We start from the raw sequence: 12,682 nt of genomic DNA on the forward strand, positions 1-12,682 counted from the left end.
CTTTCCTCCTGGAACTGAGTTAGATTAGAGCTAACATGGGCACAGAGTACTTCTTGGTGAAAGAAAAGCGAGATTCCAGTGCGTGAGTGACTTGGAGATAGTGGAGCTGGTACATGTCATATTAGTGCCAACCCCAACTGGTGAAAAATGGAGTCTGTCCCCACTCCTGGACTGAGACTGTTTTAAAAAATTTATGAAATTAAAAAGAAAATGGAGTTCTGTTTATTTGCCTTCTGGCTTCTGTGCCTTCGGGGAGTACTCGGCTCGCTTTTTCTCTGCAGCCAGGAGCACTGGAAACTTATATGTAAAAAAACAAAAAGACAACTGAGCTTCTCACTAAGTCACTTGGGCTCTGGGGGCTGGGGCTTGAAGGGAAACCCCAAATATTGTGAGACTCGTGGTACAATAACAATCGTTGGCAACACTGCATGTGTTGTGAAAACAGTCATAGAACCTTCAAAGGAAGGCTGTTATTAACACATGAGATGGATTGCATCAGCTGTGTCTTTCTTAGGGTGCTATCACACTTCAGTTGTGTTCAGGGGAAATGCCCAGTTTGACCCCAAGGCAGCAATAAAACAAATCACTCTCTTTGCCACCTGCATTGAAGCAATGACCCCCAAATCATCTGCCCTCTGCAGAAAGCTCGGGCCAGCCCCCTGCAGAGGGATGACTTTCGCCCTTCTCTGAATGAAATACCATTGTCTGTGCACAGTGACGTCTCCGGCAGAGGGAGGGGCAAAGCGCAGCCCTGTCAGGGAGCATATCCTGTTTCTGTGCGGAGCCCCAGTGCCCCCTTACACTTCTTTGCAGCCCTGCACAGGGATTTTCGCTGCAGTGTGACTACGCGTAGTTACTTCATATCATTGTTTAGGGGCCAATTAAGAATTACAGACTGTAATATCAAGGCTTTGAACTTTAAACTCCTGCCCTGTGTTTTGGCTAAACCTGGCTCTGATTGCATTCCTCACTGGAGGCTCAAAATAGGAGCCTTGATCTTCTGCCTTTCAGCCACGGGGTGGGTGAATGGGGGGTGTTTCAGTATTTCCACACTGGAGAAAAGCCTTTTCTTTATACCTTCCTTCCTGGAAAATGGCAGACAGACACACAGGCTCGGTGTTTAGGGACATGCCTGGCTGCAGCTCTGTGGGAGACCTTGGTGCCCTTTCAGTGCTGCGCTGGAAGATCTGAGTCTGCACACACAGGGCACGGGGCAAGGCAGTTCCCTAGGGGCTCTCACCGAGTGGGAATTAGCCTTACTGCTATCCAGCAGCTCCGAGAGCTCTCTGTTGGCCAGGCCTATCGCGTGTCACACGTTGTGGTGCCCTCTGGGTGGCTGTCATCCTTTCTCTCACTGGCCTGGGTCCTGCAGTTGGGGTAAATGGCTCTTTTCTCTTCCGTCCCTTCCTTGCATTATGCACCTTGCACAAGAGAGGTCAGCAGGACACCGATTAGAACCTGCCCTGGGCCTTTACCTGTGTCTCCCATGGGATCGGCTGGGGCCAGGCTCTGGGAGGGGGGAGGGGAGACCTTTGGGAGATTCAGCTGGTGGACACTGGGGTGTTGAGGGATCGGTGGGGAATATTCTCTCTTCTCCCTTCCCTGCTGCGTCCTCATCATGTTTCCTAGCTGCCCTCTCCCCTCCTGTGCGGGTCTCTGCTGGCCAGGCCCCAGGCTCCCATTAATGGCTTGCAGTTGGCTGGGAGGTGGACGTGGAGTCGCTAGGGCCGCTGTCCGGATCAGGTTACACCACTTGTGTCTGTCCATGCAGGATGTTCCCCTGCCAGGGATTCCACAGATATCTCCTGGAGGTAAAAAAGGAAAGCGAGCTGCACTCCTGCACCCAGTGGGAGCTGCTGAGCTGTGGGGAGGCTCCAACCGGGAGTGCTGCAGCCTCCCCACCATGTCTCCGTAGGCCGCCGTGGGCTGGGGCAGCTTCCCGGGGGCTTGGCTCATTCCCTTCCCTTGGCAATGTCCCCTGAGTGAGGGGGGTGGTGCGGAGATGCCCCCCTCCATGGGTCACCCACCATGTCTAACGGCTACCGTACTCTGTCCCAGCACCTCAATGACCTGAAGAAGGAGAACTTCAGCCTCAAGCTGCGCATCTACTTCCTGGAGGAGCGCATGCAGCAGAAGTATGAGGCCAGCCGGGAGGACGTCTACAAGCGGGTGAGTACAGCAGGCTGGGATGGATGGTGCAGCCGCGGTGTCTTCGGGCCCCGCAGGGCACTGCGGGGGCTTGGGTGCCTTGGGGTAGGCCTGGTGGGGGGTGGTCAGCAGGGTCTGGGTCCTGGCCGGCACTGCCAGGGAGGGTCTGAAGCTCCAGAGCATTGTTAGTGGGATGGGGTCTCACTGGAAGGGATTTGGGGTGAGAATGGAGGGGAGGCGTCGTAGGAGCTGGGGCGAGGGTGTGTCAGCAGTGTGCTATGTGGGGAGGGGAGGAATCACACGGTTCTCGGTTAACGGGATCCAGGCCCAACGGGTGGATTGGTGTCTCCGAGGGACTGGGACCCAGTGGGGTGAAGAGAGGACTTCTTCAGTAAACAGACTTTGGGCTGGGCTCGGGTGAATCAGTCAGAGGAGTTCAGTCACCAGGTGGAGCAGTTTGTCACTTACAGGGGTAGGGGTGCAGGGACCATGTCTTTAAGGGGATCCGAGGCTGGGGGTGTAGTTTAGGGGGATTCAGCACCTGCATCCTGGGGGGCTTCTGGCGCTAAGCAGAGGGGTGGGGGTGGCGCTGGTTGAGAGGTTTATTCAGCCAGTCCCTCAGATCAGTGCCAGGGTATGGTGTGTGCGCGTGCTGGGGGAGCAGGAGGGTGGTGTCAGGCTGTGTCTTGGCCTGGGCACTGGGGTGGGAATCGGAGACGTCGGGGACTCAGCATTGATACACCCATCAGCCCTTTCTGGCCTTCTGCAAAAATCACCATAAACTTGCGATGGGGGAGCCACCAAATACAGGGGATGCGGCTGAGGGTTCAGGGAGTTGGGTGCTTCTGTGAGCCAGTGGAGGATCCCCCCACCCCCCGAAGGCCAGCTCCCTCCCCCCAACAGCCCCTCTCCACAGCTCCATCCACAGCTGTCTCTGGTGCGGGCCTGATGGGAGGAAAGCAGGCACAGACCCACCCTCCCCCAACCTCTATCCAGAGCCCCCTTGTTCCTCTCACCATGATCTGTCCCCATTTAGCCTCCACCCCACTGATTCTCTGCTCCACGTCTATCACTGGTCCATGCTGCCCCGGCTCCTGAGCCATCCTTCACTGCTCCCCCCATGCAGTTCATGCTGTCGGTATTGCCCATCCCAAGGGTTTTCAAGTCATGAGTCAGGCCCCCCAAAACCCCACCAGTGGCTTAATCCTGATTTTTTTAAAAATTAGGAATTGGGATTTTTAAAAATTTGCCGACTCTTTGGGGATTGTGTTTCTCCAGGAGCACCAGGGCTAGAGTCTTATTTCTAAGAGCAAAAGCTGAGCGTCTCACCTATTCACACGACTCCAGGAGCTGGGGCTTTAAGAGTAACACCACGTATGGCGAGAGTTGGTGTCTCTGTGCTGGGCCCCAGGCCCCTGTGCTGGCCAGCCCTACCATTGTCGCTGATAATGTCCTTGCCCAGGATGTCCCCTCCCTGCTCTCGCTGACAAGAAAAATAAGGAGCAGCTGTTCGTGTAATTAGGCAGCGAGAGGGTCAATGTAACAGGAGCTGTTGGTGCACGGAAAAGAAGCCTTTTGACTCTGCTCTGGCCCCACGGATCAGAGTGGTTGGGTGATCGGAGCTAGAGTCCTCGCCAGTCGAGAGACTCCCTCCGGGTACTCCCATGCCATGGGGAGAAGCGCAGTAAAAGACAGCAGATGGTTTCTCTCATCCCCGCAGTGACCCCTCCTTTTATCTGGGGTAAACATTCCTCAGCTTCCTTCACTGCAGCGTTGGCTAGGTCCTGGGACAACACGGGTGTGTGAGGCAGGTACACACTGATCCCCCAGTATGACACAGGGACTTTCCCAACTCTGGGCTCCCGTCCCCACCCCTGGTGGCCCCTTGCAGGACAGAGACAAATCCTTGACTTGGATGGGAAGATAACCCAGACCTGGGTGTTACAGTATGGGTGATCCCTCACCTTGTTAACCCTTGTGCAGCCCTACCAAGCCAGCCCACTGTTTCATACTTAGTCTAATCCATCCATACTCTCCCCCCCACCCCCCCACATCACATTTAAGTGACAAGAGCAGAAGGAAAGAAGAAAACGAAGCGTGCCTGGTACGGCAAGTCCCACTCTCACTTAATCATTATGGTTGAAAAATCAAGGTCCTTGAAGCTAAGACATGTAGGAAAGGAAGGTTTTTGCAGCAGCATGAACTTGGCCATGTTGTTATATCTGGTATTTCCTGGCATTAGGGAAGGATGCTAGTTTCTCCATGGTGAAGGTTAGAACATGCTTTCATTTCAGGAGGCCAGTGTTGGTCGCTCCCACAACCCCCACTTTGCCCCAGGTAAAGTCACAATTGGGCGCTGTATGCACAAGCTCAAAGCCAGGTACAGTGATCAGGGGGTCTGAGATGGGGGAGGGGGAAGTGTGCAAAATTCAGCTCAAAGGAATTTGGCTGAGAAAGCTGGAATAGAATCACCGAATATCAGGGTTAGAAGGGACCTCAGGAGGTCATCTAGTCCAACCCCCTGCTCAAAGCAGGACCAATCCCCAATTTTTGGCCCAGATCCCTAAATGGCCCCTTCAAGGATTGAACTCACAACCCTGGGTTTAGCAGGCCAATGCTCAAACCACTGAGCTATCCCTCCCCCCTAAAAGGGGGTGAGAATGCAAACAGGCTCATGCTTAGCAAGCGCATTCTGCACTGCAGCCAGCTGTAGTTATTCTGATTTCACACACATACATTTGCTCACACGCTTACCCGTTGTGCGTGTGCATTCGAGTATGCGCAGATGCATAAGTACCTTTAGACACACACAGGGCTACCTTCACACATGCAGCCACACACTCCTGCCTGTCGGTATGCAGCCACACCCTGTGCACACAAACACTGCCGTTAAGTCTTTGCATACTTGCACTGAGGTGTGTCAGTGTGTGCCATCATTCTCACACCCTTGCACACATATTTTCATGTGCATGCACATACATCCCTGCATGTGAGCGGATGTGCACTGCACTGTGGGAGACCTAGGCAAAGTGCTGACAGCTCTCCTCTGCCCCCAGTGTGTGAAAAGCCCAGTGAAGGCAAAATGGGCCAGGCGCTGCCAGCCAATGGCGAGGGAGCCGCCTGCTGTTCCCAGGTAGCTGGAGTTATAAATAGATTGGTTACTGGGAGGATGTGTGGAGCTAACTGGCTGGAGCATTACCCACAGCCTGCAGCTGGTAGAACGCGGTGTGATCTGGGCTTTGAGTGTCAGTGCATTGCTCTGCCCAGAGGGCAGGAAGATGGGTCCAAGTTCGACAGTGCACAGTAGCTCATCTGATGTTTGGAGTGTGCAGAACCCCATTGCCCACCCAGGCACTCTCCAGGAGCAGGCTGCGCCCTTGTTCAGGTGGGATCGTGCCAGGAAGTCCCTTGAGTTGCCTCCCACGCAATTACATTTTCTGACCTTTAATGCGATGTAGCAAAGGTGGGGCATTTAACGCTGCATGGGACACCTTCAGCAGCAGCGCTCCAAACCTGTGCTAAGTACGTTTGGCGTTAGCCCAGCTCAGCTAGAGTGGGTCAGGAATTTATTAATGACACATTGGAAAATGGCAATTTGTCAAAACGTAAACTGTCCACTGGAATGTACCAGTTTTGAGAAAACGTTCATGGGGAAAGGTTTCCCAGGGCCAGGAGAGATGGGAGTTTTTTTGGAGGGGAGGGGAATAGTCACCTACCCTGGAATAGATAGTAGCCCAGGGGTTAAAGCATGAATATGGGAGACCTAAGTTCAAATCCCTGCTCTGCCTAATTTGGAACAGGGACTTGACCCTGGACTGTTCTGTTTTTATTATCAAAAAACTTCAAAAGGTCCCAGGTTTGACCTGTTACAGGACAGGAACTCTTTTGAAATCTCAAACTGTTGTGAGACAGGAAAGCCATTTCCCACCCAGCTCTGGTCAGCCCACCTTGGCCCCCTCCCAACAGACCCCACTCAGCAGGTAGAAGATTGGCCTATGTGGCCGAAAACCAGGAGGAGGCCAAGGCGGATAGGAGACACTGGGCTTTGTGCAGGGAACAGCTGATCTCTGCTCTGGAGGGCAGGCAGCTGGAGTTGTACATTCTGTTCCCAAGGCAGTAAGTGTTGCTGGGGTGTTCAGCCAGGCAGCTCAGGGTATGCTAACTGCCGCTCCTGGGCTTCACATTTAAGGTAGAGAACTAAGCAGTGGCTATGGCAGGGAAGAGCACACTGCTCTGGGCAGCTCCTGTCCCTACTACAGCAACCGTCAGGGACCCAGTGCCTAGAGAGTTGGTTTGTAGTAACCACAGGGTCTGCACAACTTAGGACTGGCTTATGATGTGTTGGGGACCGTGCTGGAATATCAAGCTGTCGCTTTGTGTGGGTTTGCAAAGCTGGGGTTTGGGTAAGTTTCCAGTCACGCTTGCAGGCTCGGACGCTCTGCAGGGAAGCGTGCGATCTGAGCCTAGCTGCAGTTAGTTTGCAGCTTCTACTCCTGAGGGAATTACGCACCAAAAAAATAAAAATTCTGCCCGCAATATTTTAAAATTCTGCATATTTTATTTGTCATTAAATAAATATGGAGGCTCTAGCATTGTAGTGGGGAGCACAGAGAGGTGGGAGATCACCCTGAAGCCCCTACCCCCCGGGACATGGACTTGGTGGTGAGCCTGCATCCAACCCTGATACAGTGCAAAAGCCAGGCCTGCCACAGATACACCCCTGGGCCCTGCCCTTCTGTGCCAAGAGCACCAAGATAGTGAGTGAGAAGGACAGAGTCTTGCATGCATGTCCAGCCCTGGCCCCCAAACCAGGTGTGGGTCAGGCATGCTCAGCCGGGCAGGATCCAAGTGTGGAGTGGCTTAGTGTGGGGGGACACAGGTGTGGAGTGAGAGGGTTCTGCGTGGGGCAATCTGGGTGCTGGCGGCTCAGTGGGGGTTCCTGGTATGTGGGGAATCTGGATGCACAGGATCTTGTTGGGGGGTTCCAGGTGCAGGGACAGGAGGACTCTACAGGGGGGTCTAGGTGAAGGCAGTAGGGGCTCAGTGGGAAGGTCTGGGGGGATGGGGCTTGGCAGCAGGCATCTGGGTGTGGAGCGCTCAGTGGGGGGGATTTGGATGCTGGGGGGATGGAAGTTGGTGGGGTGGGGATTCGGATGCAGCTGCTTGGGGCCTAGTGAGGTGGGGATCCAGGCGCGGGGGGGGGGGGGGGCTTATTGGGATGGGGTTTTCAGTGGGGGGCTGAGGGGTGGTGGTCTGTGTGCAGGGGTGGGCGGTCCAGATGAGGGGGGTGGGGCTTCATCGGAGTCCAGATGCAGAGGGCGATGGGGCTCAGCAGGAGAGTCTGGGTGTGGGGGTTGAGGCTCAGTGGGGTGAGGGTTCGGGTGTGTGGGGCTTGTACGGGGGTTCTGGGTGTGTGGGGGAGAGGCTTGGTGGAGGGAGTCTGGATATGGGGGAGTTCAGATGCATGGGGGTTGGGCGGATCAGGAAGCAGCTCCCGATACAGTGACCCCTCTCCCCACAGCTGAGGAGTGATAGGAGCAGGAAGCAGCGGGGGGCAGGAATGGACTGCGGAACTTCCTGCACCCAAGGGAGGTTTCTGTGGGTGGGTCTGACCCAGCCCCAGCTGCTTCTCCTCATCCTCCTCAGCCCAGCCGGGACTACCAGCTGAGCCTGATGCAGGATAGGAGACAGGGCTGGGGCATCCCCAGCCCCCCTTCTCCCCCGCAGTGATTTACCTATCTGCCAGCTTCTCTGGGCACCTGAAACAATGTACCTGTATTGCTGGGGAGGGGCGCTTGACCACTCTTGCAGCGTCCCTTTTCTTCCCTGTCAAAAGTAATTTTTCTGCAGGAAGAAAAGAAATCTGCTGGGTACATGAATTCTGTGCATGCACAGTGGTGCAGAATTCCCCCAGAAGTAAGCTTTGAGCAAGATGGGGTGAGTTGTGCCTCTCTGCTGTAGGGAGCAGCCTGCTTTGTTGCTCTCTGTTTTTGGGTTCTTGTGTGTTCTTGTTCTGAATTCTAAGAAATAAGGTCATGTTGCATCATGGCTTTCCAGCAAGAGTATTTGGTGGTTTTATCTAGCTTCTGTGTGTGTTTATGATGTGAACATAATCCCAACTGTACATATAAAATGATGGGGTCTAATTTAGCTGTTACCACTCAGGAAAGAGATCTTGGAGTCACTGTGGATAATTCTCTGAAAACATCCACTCAATGTGCAGCGGCAGTTGAAACAGCTAACAGAATGCTGGGAATAATTAAAAAAGGGATAGATAATAGGACAGAAAATATGTGTCCTCTATATAAATTCATGGTACGCCCATATCTTGAATACTGTGTACAGATGTGGTTGCCCCATCTCAAAAAAGATACATTGGAATTGGAAAAGGTTCAGAAAAGGGCAACAAAGTTTATTAGGGGTATGGAATGGCTTCCGTATGAGGAGAGATTAATAAGGCTAGGACTTTTCAGCTTGGAAAAGAGAAGGCTAAGGGGAGCCATGATTGAGGTCTATAAAATCATGATTGGTGTAGAGAAAGTAGATAAGAAAGTGTTGTTTACTACTTCTCATAACACAAGAACTAGGGGTCACCGAATGAAATTAATAGGCAGCAGGTTTAAAACAAATAAAAGGAAGTATTTCTTTACAGAACGCACAGTCAACCTGTGGAACTCCTTGCCAGAGGATGTTGTGAAGGCCAAGATCATAACAGGGTTCAAAAAAGAACTAGATAAATTCATGGAGTATAGGTCCATCAATGGCTATTAGCCAGGATCGGCAGAAATGGTGTCCCTAGCCTCTATTTGCCAGAAGCTGGGAATGAGAGACAGGAGATGGATCACTTAATGATCCATCCCCTGTGGGGGAGGGATGGCTCAGTGGTTTGAGCATTGGCCTACTAAACCCAGGGTTGTGAGTTCAATCCTTGAGGGGGCCATTTAGGGATCTGGGGAAAAATTGGGGATTGGTCCTGCTTTGAGCAGGGTGTTAGACTAGAAGACTTCTTGAGGTCCCTTCCAGCCCTGATATTCTATGATTACCTGTTCTGTTCATTCCTTCTGGGACTGGCCATTGTTGGAAGACAGGATGCTGGGCTGGATGGACCTTTGGTCTGACCCAGTAGGGCCATTCTTATGTTCTTAACATAATGTAGCTCAGTCAGAGCAGTAGAGGGCAGGAGGGAATCCAAATTGTAATGCCGTTGGCAAGTTAACCACTGAACTCTCTAAAAGGGTCTCCCATTGAGAGAGGTGGGGAAGTGAGTTGGACATGCTCAAGCTCAAACTCTCTTAGCCCTACGTATGCCGCCCGTAGTGCTGAGAATGTTCAAGGGAGCCTGTCACTTGCCCTTCATGGAGCCAGGATGAAGTGTACAGAGAGGCTGCGCTGGGTGAGCTCACACATTCTTGTCCCCTTCTGTTAGTTGCTTTTCTTGCTACATTCTTCTCTGCTGGCGCCTTGGCACGTGAGTCACTAATGGAGGCTCCAGGCTGCTGCTTTACACCCAGTGGGCTAAATCCAGCAGTGATGTGTCGGGGCAGAGTGTAGGTTACACCCTGTGATGTTTGTGAGTTTAAGTCCAAGTGAGTGTTTAGGGGCCTTACACTGGTGCGGGGGGGGGGAGGGGGAGACAGGTGAAGACGTGACACCCATTTAGACTCAGGGGCCTGCTGGGTGTAGTTTACACCCCCTTCCCCATCACCCCGCATGTGGTCCCAGGCATCTGTGACAGTGATCTATAATCTGTGTAATCACTTCTTCATTGTAACTGTTAAATGCACAAGTGTGGCTGAGATTTTGCTCCTGAGAGCTGTACCCAGAGGGGGGCTGTGGGTGTGATTGCCCTTGGACCAGGTGGAGTTGGGGTGTTACCCCATTTCCTTCCCCTCCCAGCCCCCCTGGAGAGCTCTTCGGGGGGGTGGACTGGGTGGGCAGCAGGCAGGAAGCAGATTGAGGACAGAGCCTGGCGTCTCCCTCCCACTGCCCCTGGAGATCTTTTGTGTTGCCTGTCTCGGTGTCTTGGGACGCAGCCGGGGGCTCACAGCCGAGATCAGGCCCTTAAGTCATTGGTCTGAACAGCGGCGACTAAATTTAGACACATATCAGTGACCTGACTGAATGTGGGGGTGGCTGGGCTCCTCTGTTAAGTCAGTCACTTAGATGCCTAAATTTAGACATCCAGCTTTGACAATGCTGGCATGAGTCCCATTCATGCTGGGACAGTTTGGGGATCACTCTGAGCAGTCAGGGGGTCTCTGTCCACCTGCCCTGTAACCCTGGGTGCCTTAATGCTGTGCTGCTCTGGCTCAGAGCCTGATACCAGTAGCTGGCTGCCAGGCATGAGCGTCTCACCACCTGATCTTCCAGCAGCCTAGTTCCCTCCAACAGCCCTTCTGGTCCCCAGTCCCTCCAAATCCATCCACCCTGAGTTCTTAACTAGCAGACACACGGCCTTTTCCCTTCTGGATCGTCACCCCGGCAGGAGTGAAACTGGCCCCTAGTTATCAGCTCACTTTGGCACACACCACACAGTTTGCACAACAGAGACCTGCTTGGGTAAAAATAAACACAAGGGTTATTTAATAGAACAGCCCCAGATTCAGAGCTGAAATAGATAGGGGACAAGAACACAGAGAGGCTACACAGAAAACAACCAAAGCTGCAGCCTCAGGTGTTATCCTTTCACAGTAGATAAAACTCTCTTTTCTCGTACAAGTTACCTTTGCTGAGCTTCTCAGCATGCCAGTTAGCTATAAAATCCCTCTTAGTAGCTGTTCTCTATTTGCTTTACCTGTAAAGGGTTAAAAGTCTCACTGCGATGCATAGGTAAAGGGAAGTGAGTGGGCACCTGGCCAGAAGAGCCAATGGGAAGGCTAGAACTTTTTAAAATTGAAACAAGACTCCCCTTTTGTCTGTCTGAGGTTGTTCTCCCAGAGAGAGGGAACAGGGCAGCAACTACGCTGTAAGAAGCTTGGGGCCAGGTATGAAAAATCATCGGTATCATACCTAGAAACTACTCATTTAAAACCTCACATAAGTAAGTAGATCAGGAAATGTCTAGGAAGACGTGATTAGGTTTATCTCTTTTTAGTTCTTTATGGCTTGTGGACTCCTCTGTGCTAACCCCAGGTGCTGTTGTTCTGCTTGTAACCTTCAAGCTGGACCTCAAGAAAGTTATTTTTGGTGTTTAATCCTTGTAGTTTCCCGTTTAAAAAAAAAAATCTAGCAATAGCCTGAGTTTCCAGAAGTATTGTCTTTCTCTCTCTCTTTTTTTTAAATAAAATTTACCTTTTTTTAAGAACAGGATTGGATTCTTGTATCCTAAGAGGTTTGTGCACGTTGTTTAATTACCTGGTGGCAACAGCTGATTTCCTTTGTTTTTTCTTTCTCAGCTCTTCCCCAGAGGGTGGGTGAAAGGGCTTGAGGGTACCTCACAGGAAGGAATCCCAAGTGCGCCTTCCTGGGTTCTCAAAGGGGTTTTGCACTGCGTGGTGGCAGCATCTACCCATCCAAGGTCAGAGAAAAGCTGTGACCTTGGGAGTTTAATACAAGCCTGGAGTGGCCAGTATTCATTTTTAGAATTCTTGCGGGCTCCCACCTTCTGCACTTGATGTGCCAGAGTGGGGATTTAGCCTTGACATTGGTGCTAGGAGCTAGTCTCATCTGTTTGGGGATGCAGCCCCTCGCCACCAGGCTGACCACCTCCCATGGAGAGGTGGGGCTGAACGTTGCAGCACAGGTTAGGAGCACGGTTTAATATCTACCCAGATACATGGATTCATGACCACAGGCCGTCTATGCATCTCTGGGGCTGTCAAGTGCAGAACATGACCAGCTTTCAGAAGAGACCTTCCTTGACATTTTTATACACAGCAACATTGTATACAGCCAGTTGACTCAATTGCTTATTCTTTGGGGTTTGGACCCTCTGTTCTTCCCTTGGGCGGCTGCACCCTGACCATCACCTGTTCAGTTAGGACAGGCTAGTCTAAATCTTCAGCCAGAGACAGAACTGCATGTAGCTACAGCGCTGGGCTTGCAGACAGGGCAAATTTGACTCAGTGGCCCCTGGTGACACCCCATCTCGCCATTAGCATGGCTAAGACACCTACGGAGGGTGAGCTTGAGAAAGGGCCCTGTCCTATGACAGTCTGGGATTTATTCCCAGCCATGCTACAGGGCTGTGATCTTGGGCAAGTCACCCATCTCTCTGCCTCCCATCTTTTGAGTGGGAATAACAACCCTTTCCTAGCCTCCAGAGGATTAGCTCGCTAAGCCTGAGGTGGCTCGATACCATGGTGATGAGCATACTAGATAAGCCAGTAACTCATGGCAAGCGTGAGTGGTTCTGCCATTGCTTTAAGTGGCAGCCCCTGCATTTGTCCCAAGCTGGATAACAAGCTGTTTTGGAACCTCGGAGGTGCCAGATTTGCTCAGACCCGAAGCCCAGCTAGCCCTATCTCTGACAACTTCAGCTGCTTTGGATCATGGTGGGATGGGGTGAAATACATCTGCCCTGATCTGTTTTGGG

General features: G+C 52.3%; 1 protein-coding gene across 1 annotated transcript in view; it reads left to right on the forward strand.

Moving 5' to 3' along the window:
• Positions 1-1,772: 1,772 nt before the first annotated feature.
• Positions 1,773-12,682, forward strand: part of LOC144268586 (myomegalin-like) — a 36,655-nt gene continuing 25,745 nt past the window's right edge. The window contains exons 1-2 of the mRNA XM_077823573.1: positions 1,773-1,811; positions 2,059-2,169. Of these exons, the coding sequence (XP_077679699.1) occupies positions 1,773-1,811; positions 2,059-2,169 (150 nt within the window). The remainder of the gene's footprint in view (positions 1,812-2,058; positions 2,170-12,682) is intronic.

This window comes from Eretmochelys imbricata, chromosome 8 (genome assembly GCF_965152235.1).
Source record: "Eretmochelys imbricata isolate rEreImb1 chromosome 8, rEreImb1.hap1, whole genome shotgun sequence".
In the NCBI taxonomy this organism is placed as follows: domain Eukaryota; kingdom Metazoa; phylum Chordata; order Testudines; family Cheloniidae; genus Eretmochelys; species Eretmochelys imbricata.